This window comes from Mytilus edulis, unplaced genomic scaffold, assembly GCF_963676685.1.
Source record: "Mytilus edulis unplaced genomic scaffold, xbMytEdul2.2 SCAFFOLD_431, whole genome shotgun sequence".
Lineage (NCBI taxonomy): Eukaryota > Metazoa > Mollusca > Bivalvia > Mytilida > Mytilidae > Mytilus > Mytilus edulis.
The window spans coordinates 1-18,155 of record NW_027268441.1 but is presented as its reverse complement, the minus strand read 5'-3'; the positions used below and the strand labels follow the sequence as shown (position 1 = coordinate 18,155).

General features: G+C 32.1%; 1 protein-coding gene across 1 annotated transcript; it reads right to left on the bottom strand.

Moving 5' to 3' along the window:
- Positions 1 to 1,979: 1,979 nt before the first annotated feature.
- Positions 1,980 to 18,140, bottom strand: LOC139507489 (fibroblast growth factor receptor 4-like). Its single transcript, XM_071295764.1, has 3 exons — positions 13,156 to 18,140; positions 5,666 to 5,915; positions 1,980 to 4,426 (listed from the first exon to the last, which is right to left on the bottom strand). The coding sequence occupies exons 1-3, from the start codon at positions 13,158 to 13,160 to the stop codon at positions 4,373 to 4,375; spliced, it is 309 nt and encodes a 102-aa protein (XP_071151865.1). The 5' UTR covers positions 13,161 to 18,140; the 3' UTR covers positions 1,980 to 4,372.
- Positions 18,141 to 18,155: the final 15 nt, after the last annotated feature.

The following is an 18,155-nucleotide window of genomic DNA, read 5'->3' as shown; positions in this document are numbered from 1 at the left end:
TTGCACCTTTTAGAAAAGGATTTTCAATTGTGTTCATGTCTCTGGTGGTAACAATGTGTTCTTAGAGATGAAATGACCCTATTTGCGCGCATGTACCCGTTCCAGAGCTCTGTTAATACCCTGTTACCTATTCGTTACCTATTCGCTTTTTTACGTTTGTTGTACGTTGCACCTTTTAGAAAAGGATTTTGCAATTGTGTTCATATCTCTGGTGGTAATAATGTGTTCTTATAGATGAAATATCCTTATTAGCGCGTATGTTCCCGTTCCAGCGCTCGGATAATACCCGGTTACTTATTCGTTCCTTATTCGCTTTTAATGCGCAGGGTATACGTTGCACTTTAAAATAAATCGTTTTTTAATTGTGTTCATGTCTCTGGTGGTAACAATGTGTTCTTAGAGATGAAATTACCCTATTAGAGCGCATGTACCCGTTCCAGCACTCGGTAAATACCCTGTTACCTATTTGTTACCTATTCACTTATAATACGTTTGTTGTACGTTGCACCTCTTAGAAAAGGACTTTCAATTAAGTTCATATCTCTGGTGGTAATAATGTTTTCTTATAGATGAAATACCCCTATTAGCGCTATTATTTTTATTGAATATTGCGGTGGACACGTTGCTTGTTTATGTGTTCTGTGTCATTTTGGTCTCTTGTGGAGAGTTGTCTCTTAAGCAATCATACCACATCTTCACATTTTTATATGTCTTATTATGTATATTTTATGTATATGTTCCGGACCATATGAGTATTTGGACCATACGCGTATGGTCATGACCATATGGGTATATACTGATATGGTCCGACCGTACGCGTATGGTCGGGGTAATTAACACTCTGTTACAGTTTACTTTTTTTAAATACTTCTAAACTCTGCATATGGTATGACCGTTCATTAAAAAGACGCTATCATGTAGGTAATTTTATTATTATATTATAATAAAAAGATAAGCTAAATAAAAATAAGAAGTTTCACATAGTTATTTTACTTAATTGTCAAATTTATAGTAAACACATTTTATACCGATGGTCATTACCGATGGTCATTACCGATTTGTTATTTCGAGTAAATGGCAATAGGTCGACTAAAAAATTAAATACCAAAAACTTCTTAATGAACTGTTACATTTATATAAGAAGTCACTGCACTGGAAAGTAACATTCAATTAGTTTATTTAAGTTGTGTTGTGAAGATGGTGTATTGCAGTCATGTTACGATATTTGAGATGTAGAGCTTCTTAAAAACACCGTAGACATCGGAATGGCCAAAGAGCTCGGTATCACTGTATGCAGCTGCAAGAAAGGCTTGTTTTCACTCGCAAACAAAATGTGTAAATGAAAACGATCGTGCACAAATTTCTTGCAAATGCAAAAAAGCTATGATACCATGTGGAAGTGAATGTCAACCAAGCCTACATGCACGAATGTAACTAGCGATGAAAACTAACTATGTCATCAATATTCAATTTTTACGAAGTTTTTGGATTATAAAATTAAAAAATTGTCATGTTTTTAGATAAAGTTTTTGTATTATTGAAACATTATATACCCTTCCGGAGCACCTGAGATCACCCCTAGTTTTTGTTGGGGTTCGTGTTGTTTATTCTTTAGTTTTCTATGTTGTGTCATGTGTACTATTGTTTTTCTGTTTGTCTTTTTCATTTTTAGCCATGGCGTTGTCAGTTTGTTTTAGATTTATGAGTTTGATTGTCCCTTTGGTGTCTTTCGTCCCTCTTTTATAATGTAATTTGAAAAAAAATATACCTCATATGGTCCGGCCCGTTAAAAACCAAATGAGTATTATACTCATATGGTCCGACCATACGCGTATGGTCGGACCATATGAGTATACGCATATGGTCATGACCATACACGTATGGTCAAAATACTCATATGGTCCGGAATATATATAATGAACGCATTTCTAACCCTTTTGAAACCATAAAGCACATGCATATGTATAAAGAAAATTGCAAAAGATTTATATTTTTTTTATTAGATACTATAATCAATAACAGATAAGAATAACAATACATTAAATCATTCGAAAACTGTTCATCTCAAAATGTTTAAATGTTCAATAAATGTTCAATACTGTTCAATCACACAATTGACCACTGAGCGTTTTTCAGCTCTATTGTTGCTTATCTATTCTCTATATGAGCAATCTCATATTTGATTATTGTTTTTACATATTTTAATTCCAGTGAAATATAATTTAATTAGAGCCGGCTAAATAGCAAATTTGCTATTTTGCCGCTGCCAGTCAAATAGCCACTGCCTTTTTTTTTACTATACATTCAATTTTTACTTGAGATCAACAATGTTAATTTTAGAACTGTATTTTCTTCAATTTAAGAACCTTGCTAAACTGCAAAAAAGATATGTTTTAGGAAAACAAAGTTCTCAATCACAACTTCGAAGATATTTATAAATATCTTGATCTTGGACTACTTGGTATTTTTTGCAATTTATTTTAATCTTTATATGATAATGTACTCCAAAGGTTAGTTTTATTTATAGACGAGATTAAAAAATGCAGAAGAATATAAGCTCTCTAAATATAAAAATGCTGTATATTATATTCCCATGAAGCATTTAAAATAAGAAAAGCAAAACCTGAACCTCGTTGGCATTTTGACTGTCCCTCTGGTATCTTTCGTCCCTCTTTTTTAGATATCCATGATTTATCCTTATTCTGTACATGGGATTTGAAAACTGACATGTATTCTTTTAACTTGCGAAAACCAAGAAAATGCTTATTTGGGCCCTTTTTGGCCCCTAATTCCTAAACTGTTGGGACCAAAACTTACAAAAACAATCCAAACCTTTCTTTTATGGTCATAAACCTAATGTTTAAATTGCATAGATTTCTATTTACTTAAACTAAAGTTATAGTGCGAAAACCAAAAGTATTCGGACGACGACGACGACAACGCCAACCTGATACCAATATACGACCAAAAAATTAAAATTTTTGCGGTCGTATAAAAAAGTTAAAGCACTTTACCCATCTTGGTCGTTGGGTCCAAACAACCTTAGGTAATTCCCTATCATTTGTACTTATTGTTGACAAAGCTGTGCCGTAGGGAATTTTTGATAAATTAAAGTTGGAAGGTGGTAACACTACCCAAACTTTAAACCTTATAAAACCTTACCCACCTTGGTCCCATCATTTGAACTAAGTGTGGACAAAACCTTTCCCGATGGGATTTTTTTTTATGCATTGCAGAATAAAGGAGGTTGTTTCACCCTACCATAACTTTGGAACTCAACTAAAATAGTCCCACCTTTTACCACCTAAGGATTCGGGTCAAAGCAACCTTAGGCAATTGGCTATTATTGGTACCGTGTGTGGATAAAAGCTTAGCATAAGGTTGTCTTAAACACATTTCATTTACCAAAAACTTCTCATTTCCTCTTGCTAAACTGCATCTGCTATGCTTCTTTAATATGTACACATGTATGAATTTAAATGAAAATTTAATTCACTTATTTTCATTCTTCTAAATAATCAAAATTTGTACATTTGTATTCATTGAAATGTATACTAAAGTAATTCAACAGTATAACCAAAATCATATATAAAATAGTGTATAATGTTGCAAAGCATGAGCCAATAAAAAACAGTATTGTGCCTGCACAATTTCTACTTTCAGAATGATAAAACAGAAAAAACTATATTGACAATCCTGTGTATTGTTAGCTTAATTTTGTTGTAAAATTTAATATAGAAAATGTGGAAAAATGATGCAAATTTTACAGATCATAACTATAAAAGAACATTTTTGCTGTAAAATTAGTCAGTTGGCATTTCAACAACCAGGAGTATAGTTTCGTCATTTGATCGAAATAATTTGTTTAATACTCCCGGACAGTTCGCTGATTTGAATTTCATTATTTCTCAAAAGATCACAATTTGAAGTTCGTTCGTCGTCATTTGAACGCATTTTCGTCACAATTAATATAAATTGTCATCAAAAAACTTTGGACATTTCCATTTAAAAAATGACTTGAAATAAGTTCCTGTACTTTACATGATTAAACATATTTATCCTTGTCAACACAAATCACAAAAAAAAAAATCACAGACACTGGATTTCTAATAGTATTTCTTTGTCTTTGGTGTCAATGAGGTTGCACAGGTTGAACATTAGAGCAACAAAAACTTTTTTTTTGTTCACTATAGCACTTGTTGTAAAAACATGAGATTGAATAAGATGCATGGTTGTCTTCTTTGAACAATTAAGTCAAGTATAATTCAATATGTGGAAGACGATCTAGATGATTGAGATAATGAAACAACCACTGCCTATTAGTATAAAACACAGTTGTCAGTGAATGCCTCGTACATGAGAGAGACTATGATCATGATGATATGATGGGATGTATACTGTTACAATCATCTAGATTTGGATATTCCTGAAATGAAAAAAAAATATATTTGAAGAAGTATTGCAACTTTAGTTATAGCTAAAAATGGCAAAGTTTACTTAAAACTACTAATTAATAAGCAGGTTGTCTGATTCATTTGAAAATGTCAGGGCAGACAGATCTTGTCCTGATTAACAATATTACTCCATGTCAGATTTGATGTAAATGCTTTGGTTTCAGAGATATAAGCCAAATCTACATTTTACCCTTATGTTCTATTTTTAGCTATGGAGGCCATTTTGGTTATATCTTTTAAACACTTTACTCCAATGATGATTGTGGCCAAGTTTGGTTAAGTTTGGCCCAGTAGTTTCAGAGATTTTTGTAAAAGTTCAGGCTAGGTGAGCTAAAAATAGCCAAATAATTTTGATGAGAGAAACCTGTGTTCAAAACCCATAACAATAAGTTTGTTTCACTTTTTTGTCATAATTCAATAAGATGTATCACCTCAAAGATTAAATGAACCTGTCAAAACGTGGAAGTCGTCAAGTTAAAGTTAAAATAATTTGGAATTTTCTTGTTTCATAAATAATAAAAAAAACAAAAATCTTCCTTTTGGATAACAAATAGTTATCAAAGGTACCAGGATTATAATTAAGTACGCCAGACGCGCGTTTCGTCTACATAACACTCATCAGTGATGCTCATATTAAAATATTTATAAAGCCAAACAAGTACAAAGTTGAATAGCATTGAGGATCCAAAATTCCATTATTGATATTCAAACAGGAATGCATGACAACTGATGAATTCCAGGAAGACAACTATGAGGATCTGTTTGTGAAATGACAATATAATGTTGTCTTTGTCTGTAGACAAAACTTGGATGAGGATACCATACATTTTTTGTTTATAACCGTTGAGTAATTAAATTTCAAGGATAACAAATTTAAGAAATGATGACAAAATAGCATACCACTCATATTGTTAGAAATGTGAAAGATATTTTTTTTTACATATTTGTGGTCTTGAAAGATATTTTTTACTTTTTTTTCCTACCGACCAACCTGACTTTTTAATGTGAAAAATATGTAAACCAGCAAAATTGAAAAACCCTGGCCTAACAGAAAATACATACAAAATTACACTGACATTTGTATAATATAGACATATATTTGAGAACAAGATTTATAAAGTAAATATCAAACTTTAAATGAATTTATAAAAAAAACCATTTTGACTATTTATTTTTTCTGATAATTCCATAATTATAGAATAAATACTTACTTCACTTCTGTTGTCCATAGAGGTCAACATTTTATTAAAATCAATAACAAGGTTATTGAAAGATGGTCGCCCTGATGGATTCTCATGCCAACAGGACTGCATCGTTTTATTAATTATTTCTGAAGCATATGGAGGTCTGCCCATTCTATGACCTTCTTTTAAAAGTTCAAATAATCTTTCCACAGGTACAGATGGATAAGGATTCCCTCCGAGTGTAAATATCTCCCACAACAATACTCCATAGGACCAACTATGAAAAAAAGATTAAAATTGTAAAGAACAAGGATTAATATATTTATGAATAAATTTAAATTACTTAGTGAATCAAAATATGCTTTTATTTCAACCATCTTTGCAATTTATTTTTACTTGAAGCAAGGTCCTACAAAAATCAGTCATCATAAAGTATCTGTAAGGCCTTTTTTGGGGGAAAATATTACTGCTGTAGAACCTGTGATATAAATTCGTTAAGGTGGTACCCAACACTTTAACTCAAATTAATTTGGCTCCTTTAATTTTCTTAAAATGTTGACAAAGTATTTACTTTGACCCTTTGACAAAAATATAAAAATTTCAAAAAGTTTGAACCAACCGTTTGATCAGAAAAAATTACACTGGTTATATAGCAGTTTGACAAACACTTATTTTGATCATTGAGAAGCTTAATACTCCCTTATGATGCCCCTCATGGGGGGGTCCTAGTAATCACATAATCACCATTTTTTTGCCAATATAATCACATAATCATTAAATATTTGCTTATCGTTAGTAATCAAATAATCATAAACTAAAAATACAGTCCTAGGTAATCAAATAATCATGAAATATTTGGCTTAATAATCAAATAATCATTAAAAAAACGGCCAAGTAATCACATAATCAAAAACCCCATGAGGGCCCTCCCTTATGAACACAACGTCATTAAAACGTTCTGCTGATTTTACAGAGTTATCTCCCTGTAGTGTTAGGTACCATCTTAAGATGATATACAGGCATACATGTCAAGTGACATGATATTCGCGTGTAATACACGCTTTTTTAACAGTTTACACACGAGGATTTTGTCACTTGCGTGCATTGTACAGTACAATATGAAACAAGTTGAATTAAACTATAGTAGCAGTCTTTTGACCTTTGTTTTCGTAAGACTTAATTTCCAGAACATCTACATCATGTTTCTTATAAATGCTAACACAAATTCTTTATAGAATATGGAATCATTTTACTGTTTGTTCAAATCTTTCAGTATTTTAAGCTATAAAATAAAATCCTCTGTTCAAAACAGTTCTCTTTTTTATGTTTTTATTAATATCCAATAATGGCACTTTTCCCTAGTTAATTAAGATTGGAGTTGAGTGCACCTACACAAGGGTGCAATCAACATTTTTTTTCTCTATGACATCATATTTTAGGGACTATGCATGAGTGACCCTTAGTGGTGGAAGGATTAATAAAGATACTTGTATAAAACTAGATATCACTGAAATCAGAATGATCCCTAGTTTATAATGAAATAAAAAAAAAGCGACTTTTAATATATTAAAATAATTTCATCCAAAGAACATTGGGAGGGGGGGGGGGCTTAAAAAAAACTGAAATCAGGTCATGCACACACCTATGAAGACCTGATTGATGTCTTTTGGGGTATTGGTGGCAGAGTGCTCTATAGTAGTCAAAAAAATAACAAACCAGATGCCCCGCAGGGCGCAGCTGTATACTACCGCAGAGTCAAACCTTGAAAAGTTGGCGCAAGTATGGACACAACATAAAAGCTTGGTACAGCTCTGAATTTGGATTGTGATTAAATAGTTGACACAATATAGGTTTCTGACACGAATGAATGTGGTCTATGAACTTAAACATAAAAACTTAAAAATTTCAAATTGGACATTTAAAAACCAATTATGCCCAAATTGGCACCTCAATCAACCAGATGCTCCGAAGGGGGCAGCTTTATACGACAGCAGAGGTTGAACCCTGAACGGTTGGGGCAAGTATGGACACAACATAAAAGCTTGATACAGCTCTGAATTTGGATTGTGATTAAATAAATATAAATAGTTGACACAATATAGGTTTCTGACACAGAATGAATGTGGTCTAACAACTCAAACATAAAAACTTAAAAATTTCAAATTGGACATTTAAAAACCTATTATGGTCCAATATCCAAAATCTAAATATATGGTTAGATTCAGCATATCATAAAACCCCAAGAATTAAATCTTTGATGAAACCAAATCATGTTCAATTTTAGATCCCTTTAATTAGACCTCAATGTGGACCAATTTGATAACCAGGTCCAAATATTAACCAGATGCTCCGCAGGGCGCAGCTTTATACGACCGCATAGGTTGAACCCTGAACGGTCGGGGTAAGTATGGACACAACATTTAAGCTGGATTCAGCTCTAAATTTGGATTGTGATTAAATAGTTGACACAGCATAGGTTTTGGACACAGAATGAATGTAGTCTAATGAACTTAAAATAATTTTTTTGTCTTTGAGCAATCACTATGCTGTTGAATATTAATCCTCTCAAAAAAATGGTTGAAGAAATTTTCTTTTTATTTATGAAATCTGAAATGAGAAAAATTAACCCCCCCCCCCCCCCCCCCCCCACCACCATTTTTTTTTCACATCCCCCTTTCCCTTTTTTCAAAACTGATCTCAATTCAAATTTCTAATGGAGTTTGAAACAATAACTACTCATTTAAATACATCATAAAATATTAAAATGTAACAAAAAGTGCTTGTTATCACTGAATGGTAAAGAGTGTTTTAATTTATCAGTTGGTAGTAAAAGTGAATATACATTGTGCATTGTATAAAACAATGATTTAAGTTGATTCAACTACTATTCTGGACAAAGAAAGATAACTCCAATCAATTGAAAATTTCTTGCTATTGCACAATATTGTGCAATTAGATATTTCTTGCTATTGCGCAATACTGTGCAATTGAAAATATTTGCTATTGCACAATACTGTGCAATTGAAGATTTCTTGCTATTGCACAATACTGTGCAATTGAACATTTTTTGCTATTGCACAATACTGTGCAATTGAAGATTTCTTGCTATTGCTGAATACTGTGCAATTGAAAATTTCTTGCTATTGCACAATACTTAATATAATAATTTTGGATCCTGATTTGAACCAACTTGTAAACTGGGCCCATAATCAAAAATCTATGTACATGATTAAATTCAGCATATCAAAAAAGCCAAAGAATTCAATTTTTATTAAAATCAAACTTAGTTTAATTTTGGACCCTTTGGTATTTAATGTAGACCAATTTGAAAACGGGACCAAAAATTAAGAATCTACATACACAGTTAGATCAGGCATATCAAAGAACCCCAATTATTCAATTTTTGATGAAATCAAACAAAGTTCAATTTTGGACCCTTTGGGCCCCTTATTCCTAAAAACCTGTTGGGACCAAAACTCCCAAAATCAAACCCAACCTTCCTTTTATGGTCATAAACCTTGTGTTTAAATTTCAAAGATTTCTATTTACTTATACTAAAGTTATGGTGCGAAAACCAAGAATAATGCTTACTTGGGCCCCTTTTTGGCCCCTTATTCCTAATCTGTTCAGACCTCAACTCCCAAAATCAATCCCAACCTTTCTTTTGTGGTCATATACCTTGTGTTTAAATTTCATTGATTTCTATTCACTTATACTAAAGTTATTGTGCGAAAACCAAGAATAATGCTTATTTGGGCCCTTTTTTGGCCCCTAATTCCTAAAATTTTGGGACCAAAACTCCCAAAATCAATCTCAACCTTCCTTTTTTGGTCATAAACCTTGTGTCAAAATTTCATAGATTTCTATTTACTGAAACTAAAGTTATAGTGCGAAAACCAAGAAAATGCTTATTTGGGCCCTTTTTGGCCCCTAATTCCTAAAATTTTGGGACCAAAACTCCCAAAATCAATCTCAACCTTCCTTTTGTGGTTATAAACGTTGTTTTAAAATTTCATAGATTTCTATTCACTTTTAGTAAAGTTAGAGTGCGAAAACTAAAAGTATTCGGACGACGACGACGACGACGCAGGACGACGACGCCAACGTGATAGCAATATACGGTCGTATAAAAATCTAAATACATGGTTAGATTCAGCATATTGAAGAACCCCATACATTCAATTTTTGTTGAAATCAAACAAAGTTTAATTTTTGACCCTTTGGTCAAAGGCTGTTCCAATAGATAAACCATCTAACATCATAGTACTATCTTACTACACCATAAAAAAACAATTATACCAAGGATGTTTCAATAGATAAACCATCTTACATCATATAATTATATTACTACACCATAAAAACCAATTATACCAAGCATGTTTCAATAGATATACCATAAAAAATCGTAGTACTATCTCACTAAACAATAAAAACCAATTATACCAAGCATGTTCCAATAGATAGACCATCTAACATCATAGTACTATCTTACTACACAATAAAAAGTAATTATACCAAGCAGGTTTTAATAGATAGACCATCTAACATCATAGTACTATCTTACTACACCATAAAAACCAATTATACCAAGGATGTTTCAATAGATAGCCCATCTTACATTATAGTACTATCTTACTACACAATAAAAACCAATTATACCAAGGATGTTTCAATAGATAAACCATCTAACATCATATAATTATATTACTACACCATAAAAACCAAATATACCAAACATGTTTCAATAGATAGACCATCTTACATGATAGTACAATCTTACTAAACAATAAAATCCAAATATACCAAGCATGTTTCAATAGATATACCATATAAAATCGTAGTACTATCGCGCTACACAAAAAAAAAACCAATTACATCAAGCATGGTTCAATAGATAGCCCATCTAACATTAAAGTACTATCTTACTACACCACAAGAGTGCACACACTGAAATGTCTCGCCTTCTTTACTAATTCCTGATACTATCTTGATAGACCTAAATATAAAGCTTTATTACAACTGTCACATAAACTCAACATTAACCAAGAAAAGGAAACATTTATCAATCAACCATGAAAATGAGGCCAAGGTCAGATGAACCATGCCAGGCAGACATGTACAGCTAACAATTTTTCAATACAACAAATATAGTTGACTTATTGCTTATAAATAAAGAAAAACAGACCACAACACACAAACACTTAAAACTTAGCAATGGACCGTGAAAATGAGGTCAAAGTCAAATTAAACCAGCCTAACCAACATAAAGATCATAAAATATGTCCATACACCAAATATAGTTGACCTAATGCATAAAGTATTAGAAAAATAGACCAAAACTAAAAACTTAACTTTGACCACTGAACCATTAAAAAAAAGGTCAAGGTCAGATGACACCTGTCAGCTAGACATCTACACCTTACAATCATTCCATACACCAATTATAGTAGACCTATTGCATATAGTATAAGAAAAACAGAGCAAAACACAAAAACTTAACTATAACCACTGAACCATGAAAAAATGAGGTCAAGGTCAGATGACACCTGTCAGCTAGACATGTACACCTTACAATCATTCCATACACCAATTATAGTAGACCTATTGCATATAGTATAAGAAAAACAGACCAAAACACAAAAACTTAACTATAACCACTGAACCATGAAAATGAGGTCAAGGTCAGATGACACCTGTCAGCTAGACATGTACACCTTACAATCATCCATACACCAATTATAGTAGACCTATTGCATATAGTATAAGAAAAACAGACCAAAACACAAAAACTTAACTATAACCACTGAACCATGAAAATGAGGTCAAGGTCAGATGACACCTGCCAGTTGGACATGTACACCTTACAGTCCTTCCATACACCGAATATACTAGACCTATTGCTTATAGTATTGAAAACGGGACCAAAAATTAAGAATCTACATACACAGTTAGATTTGGCATATCAAAGAACCCCAATTATTCAATTTTTGATGAAATCAAACAAAGTTTAATTTTGGACCCTTTGGGCCCTTTATTCCTAAACTGTTGGGACCAAAACTCCCAAAATCAATACCAACCTTCTTTTTATGGTCATAAACCTTATGTTTAAATTTCATAAATTTCTATTTATAAATACTAAAGTTATGGTGCAAAAACCAAGAAAAATGCTTATTTGGGTCCCTTTTTGGCCCCTAATTTCTAAACTGTTGGGACCTTAACTCCCAAAATCAATACCAACCTTCCTTTTATGGTCATACACATTGTGTTTAAATTTCATTGATTTCTATTTACTTATACTAAAGTTATTGTGCGAAAACCAAGAATAATGCTTATTTGGGCCCTTTTTTGGCCCCTAATTTCTGAACTGTTGGTACCAAAACTCCCAAAATCAATCCCAACCTTTCTTTTGTGGTCATAAACCTTGTATCAACATTTCATAGATTTCTATTTACTTAAACTAAAGTTATAGTGCGAAAACCAAGAAAATGCTTATTTGGGCCCTTTTTGGCCCCTAATTCCTAAAATATTGGGACCAAAACTGCCAAAATCAATCCCAACCTTCCTTTTGTGGTCATAAACCTTGTGTTAAAATTTCATAGATTTCTATTTACTTTTAGTAAAGTAAGAGTGCGAAAACTAAAAGTATTCGGACGACGACGACGACGACGACGACGACGACGCAGACGACGACGCCAACGTGATAGCAATATACGACGAAATTTTTTTCAAATTTTGCGGTCGTATAAAAATTTTAAAAAATCTTGATTTATTAAAACAGGGGACAATATTAGAAATTTCATCTAACATTTTGATCCTAGTTTTATTAATTTCTGAACATGTTATGATAAAATGAAATTCATCTTCCACCTCTTTATGGCATAAAGGACATATTCTATTTTCTAAAGCTGTTTTGTTGTATCTACCGCGATCAACAGCCAACATACTATAATTACTTATTCCTATTTTAGCATAATTTTTTGTAACATTTTTATCTAAATTCAATATAAGGTACTTTTCTAGTTCATACTTTACTTTAAATTTTCTGTAGGTTCTTAGTTTATTTCCATTTATTGAATTATCATCATTAAAGAGACAATTTCTCCAAAATATAATGTAAATTCCATTGAGCTTCTTCACGACGGCTAAAAGTAATCGTTTTTTTAGAGAAGAACCTACTACCACTTCATCAACAGACCACAGCTCACGTGGGGCTCTTGCTTCGTGGCTTATTCTACTATGCACACTAACAATTTGAAACAAAAGGGTTCTCATTTTATAATGAAGTTTGATGTCTTAATAGCTATTGTAGAATGAAGAACAGCAATCGAAAGGTAGTTAAACATTAATGTATGCTAGAAGATATGTTTCAGGTATTTGTCGAACCTGGGACACATGTCGTAGAAAGCTCGCTACAAGGATAGGGCGGCGACTTCGGTGGCGGCGTTATCTACCTGCCTAAAAGCTTTATATTTTAGAAAGTGGAAGACCTGGAAGCTTCATACTTTGTATATAGATACCTCATGTTACGAAGTTCCCGTCTGTCACATGTCCATTGTCCTTGGCCTCATTTTTATGGTTGTGTGACGACTTGAAAATAGTTAAGATTTTTTTTTAATGTTAATTTCTCTCCTATTAAGAGTACTAGTAATATGAGTTATATGATAACTATATTTGGTATGTGCGTACCTTGCAAGATCCTCATGCCCGTCAGACAGATTTCACTTGACCTCAACCTCATTTTTTGATCAGGGAACAAGGTTAAGTTTTGGTGGTCAAGTCCATATCTTAGATACTCTAAGAAATAGGTCTTGTATATTCGGTGTATGGAAGGACTGTCAGGTGTACATGCCCAACTGACAGGTGTTATCTGACCTTGACCTCATTTTCTTGGTTTAATGGTTATAATTAAGTTTTTGTGTTTTGGTCTGTTTTTCTTAATCTGTTTGCAATAGGTTTACTATATTTGATGTATGGAATGATTGTAAGGTGTACATGTCTAGCTGGCAGGTGTCAATTGGCCTTGAACTCATTTTCATGGTTCAGTGGTTACAGTTAAGTGTTTTGAGTTTTGGTCTTTTTTTCTATTACTATATGCAATAGGTCAACGGATTTGGCTATACTTCTTGGACCTTTTGGATTATAGCTCTTCATCTTTTATATAAGCTTTTGATTTCAAATATTTTGGCCACGAGCATCACTGAAGAGACATGTTTTGTCGAAATGCGCATCTGGTGCAAGAAAATTGGTACCGTTAATATTATTATTTGTTGTATGCAAATATATCATTATGTATTTGTCATTATCGCTATTTTGTGCATTTTGCCTTTGATCTTTTTTTGTGATAATTTTTCAGTTCGTGCTACTTGCTTGAGAAGGAAAATTATAGCTAAAAACTAAGCAGGCACGTGGCGTTGCTAGAATAGCTATAAACAGATTATCATTGGTCATCTCAACTCGATTGCCTTTCTCGATTTCGCCGTCCCGGTTCAAGCGAGAAAATCAATCTCGTTGAGATGATCAACGATATTCTAAATAAAGTCTCGCAGGTTTAATTGACTTTGATCTCATTTTCACGGTTCATTGCTCAGGTTAATTTTTTGTGTTTTGGTCAATTTTTCTTAAACTATAAGCAATAGGTCAACAATACTTGTTGTATAGAAGAATTATAAGCTCCAATTTGATTTCATTCAACAAATTAATTCATGACCTGCATGTATACGCTTAGAACACGGCAACGTAACAAATGGTGAATATTTATCATCCGTGTAATTTGGTCATAAGGATATTTGCAAACTTTCAACGGATTGCCAATGAGACAACTATTCACAAAAGACCAAAATGACACAGACATTATCAACTATAGGTCACCGTACGTAAGAGTTCATAAAATACAAATATTCCGCGTGGAACACCTCCTTTTGCTTCCTTTATTTTCACCCTTTGGATGGGACCTTCAAATTTAATTTTGCTTTCTAACCGATAAATGCATATACAAATCATGATGCATTTTTTATGTGTACTTTAAGGGCCCTTGATTGGAACAATATTCTTCTTTTTTTCTATCATAGAAATTACAATAAAACTTTCCAACAGGCTGTGTCTACTTAACGTTAACATTAATTGGTACTCGTTTCCCCTGATACATGTTAGACTGAGTCCTTTCGCCTGTAGAGTCTGTTCATCAGAAGTTCACAAAACTGTCAACGTTGCTATTACAAAAGGAGTGATTACATTAATTCAAAATCCATGACCCAAAATTTTTTACAAATGTAGTTTATGTCATAAAACATGAAGAAACAAATTTGGGAAGGGTATAAAAATATAGCAAGTAACACACTGTTCACACTAGCAATATTGACTAAGGTGATCAGACACCACTCTTCATATGTTGTCTTAGGTTAACTCTGCTCACCTTGAACACATATTGACAATGTTTACCTCTGGTCCAGTTACAATGATTCTTTGATCAAATAACACACTCATTTATGTTGGTAACCTCTGGTCACCTCGTACATATATTCATTATGTTGACCTCTGGTCACCTTACTATAATGCTCACATAACACAATCGTTCACTTTGGTTACTTCTGGTCACCAAACACATTCATTGACGTTTTTTACCTCTGGTCGCCCTAAACCGCTATTCATATATTAACTTCGGTTCATGTTTGTAGATAATATCAGTCAGTACTTGAGGTACAGTTAATGTGTACGTCAAAAAAACAAAGCATTTTCAAAGTTTTAATGGTTGCATACAATTCAGTACTCACGAGCGTTGGATGTTTGTAGATCATATTGGTCAATGCTTTAGGTACAGTTCATGTGTATGTCAAGAAGGCTGGGGATTTTGAAAGTTTTAATGGTTGCATACATTAGTACTCACAAGGGTTGTATGTTTGTAGATAATATCGGTCAGTACTTGAGGTACAGTTTATGTGTACGTCCACCAGACATAGCATTTTAAAATTTTTATGGTTGCACAACTTAGTATTCACTACGATTGGATACTTATAGATTATATTGGTCAGTACTTGAGGTACAGTTAATGTGTATGCCAAGAAGACAAAGCATTTTGAAAGTCTTAATGGTTGCATACATTAGTACTCACAAGGGTTGGGTGTTTGTAGATTATATTGGTCAGTACTTCAAGGTACAGTTAATGTGTACACCAAGAAGGAACACAAGGAATAAGATTAAGGTTATACTTATATCTATTCATGTTATCATAGTTTTGTAACAGAAATAAACAGGCCCTTAAAATTACATAGAAAATCTATTCGTAACACCAAGTTCAAAAGACAATGAAAGAAGAAGAACAAAGGCTTCATCAGAACATGACATACAAATTACACTGACTTGGGTCAGACAAATGGATTTTTTAAATAATAACAGCAACAGATTCTATTCCTTTTCAATTAAAAACTAAGATTGGTTTGCTCATTGGGAAAGACTGTCCTGTAACCTTTAGTTAATGACCTTCTACATAATGTAGTCCCTGGTGGAGCGTGGTAGCCTTGACAATCATACCACATTTTCTTGTGTCAATCAAATATTATCAATTAGAATGATTCATTTGATTCATATTTAATTAATCTTTATTGCTTTTAAGAATATTAATCAAAATGATAAACAAAAATTACAAGTATATACATTGTTTATTTCTTTAACATATACATGAATGGGAATATTATAATAAAGAATAAAAATTATAATTATAATGTTTACATATCAACACGAAAAACTGATTACATTTTCTGCAAAAAAAAAAAGTAATAATTCAATCGGTTTATAAATATATATATCTGCTATTAAAATATTTCCAAATAAAAAGTAATTTCACCCGTTGCCTGCATTAATAATAAATAAGTGCTTATTCAAAAATTACAAATTTATCTTAATCCATAAATTCATTGTGTATATAAATAAGTTCATTCAACTTCAATAATATAGTTTATATGTATAAGCTTATTCAAAGAAAAATAATGATATAATAATAAACTGGCATCAATTAAATGTAAAATGTTTTTGTACAATGTATAAACAGAATAGATTTGCATAAGTTATCATGTTGACTGAAGTGTATAAGTCCATGAAATGGAAATGCATCTACATAATAAACACATAAATGAAAATTACAATTTTTCATCACAGCTACACCAAAAAAGTTCTTGCCAGCTTATGCTATCTCAAATATTCCGACAACAAAAATCTACCTAAATTCAGGAAAATATCTCATGTCATTCAAATGTTATTAAAATTATTGAACTTAATATATACTTATCTAAGTCCAGTATGTTACATTTTAAATTGATTATGATTCTATAATGTGTTTTCAAAAATAAATATATCATTCAGTGGTTGTTAATTGCAGGCTTATTTACTTATGAGTTTGTTACTAAATTTTACCAAATCTTGACTTTGATAAAAAAAAAAAAATCAACACAGAGCATGTGGATCACTTTACAGATGATTTGTTGTATTAAATTTATTCTTTAAGAAACATTTTTTCTACTAGTATTTACCTATCAGTGAATGTTTGATTTTTGTTTCCCACTCCATTTGCACTGCAAGGTTGATGAAGTTGAAACAAGAGGCCTGGTAGATATTGGAAAATATCAGTGAATTAGTGTTTAGAAGCCAATAATTCAAAAATAGTAAAGGGGAATACACCTTTGTCTACATTGTCAGTATAAAAAGTATATATCATACCAAAAAGCAACATCACAAAAATACTGAACTCAAGAGGAAAATCTAATCAGAAAGTCCATAATCACATGGCAAAATCAAATGACAAAACGCACCAAAAACGAATGACAAGAACTGTCATATTCCTGACTTGGTACAGGCATTTTCAAATATAGAAAATGGTTTGTCGTCAATAAACAACATAAAAAAATGCAAAAATCGGTGTTCCTTAAAATTACATTATAGGGGCAGCAACCAAACAATGTGTTGTTACGTTTGTAGATAATCTTGACCTGAAAAACAATTTTATCCTATGTCAGAAATGCTCTAAACTCTATTTCTTTGTTAGGTTGTGTAAGAGGGTGAGAGCGAGTTGCTTATTTGATTTTTTTTCACATAAACACATTAATTGTGCGTTTAAATTGAGAATAAGGACATCAGGATGAAAGAAAACAGGTTTTAAAAGTCTGCTAAATACATTTATGTTGTCAAAACGCTCCAGATTACACATATACATATGACTTCTTATGAGAAACACAATTTCTATAACTTGACAATCAAACTCAAATAATAAAACCACATGAAAAGTTATAATAAATTAAATAAAGATTTGTCATGTGTTCAATCAAACAAAAGACTTAATATAACAATGTATAAGATGAACTGCAAAGGAAGCATAAAAATGTGTGATCCAATAGTCTTAAATAAATATATCTCAAATGCAAGTAACTCAAAAATTCATTCGATAGGAATACCACATGTAAAAATATAAATACATCTTTGTATTAACTCAGACTGAAGTATTGATTTATGCTAAAATAAGACCTCACCT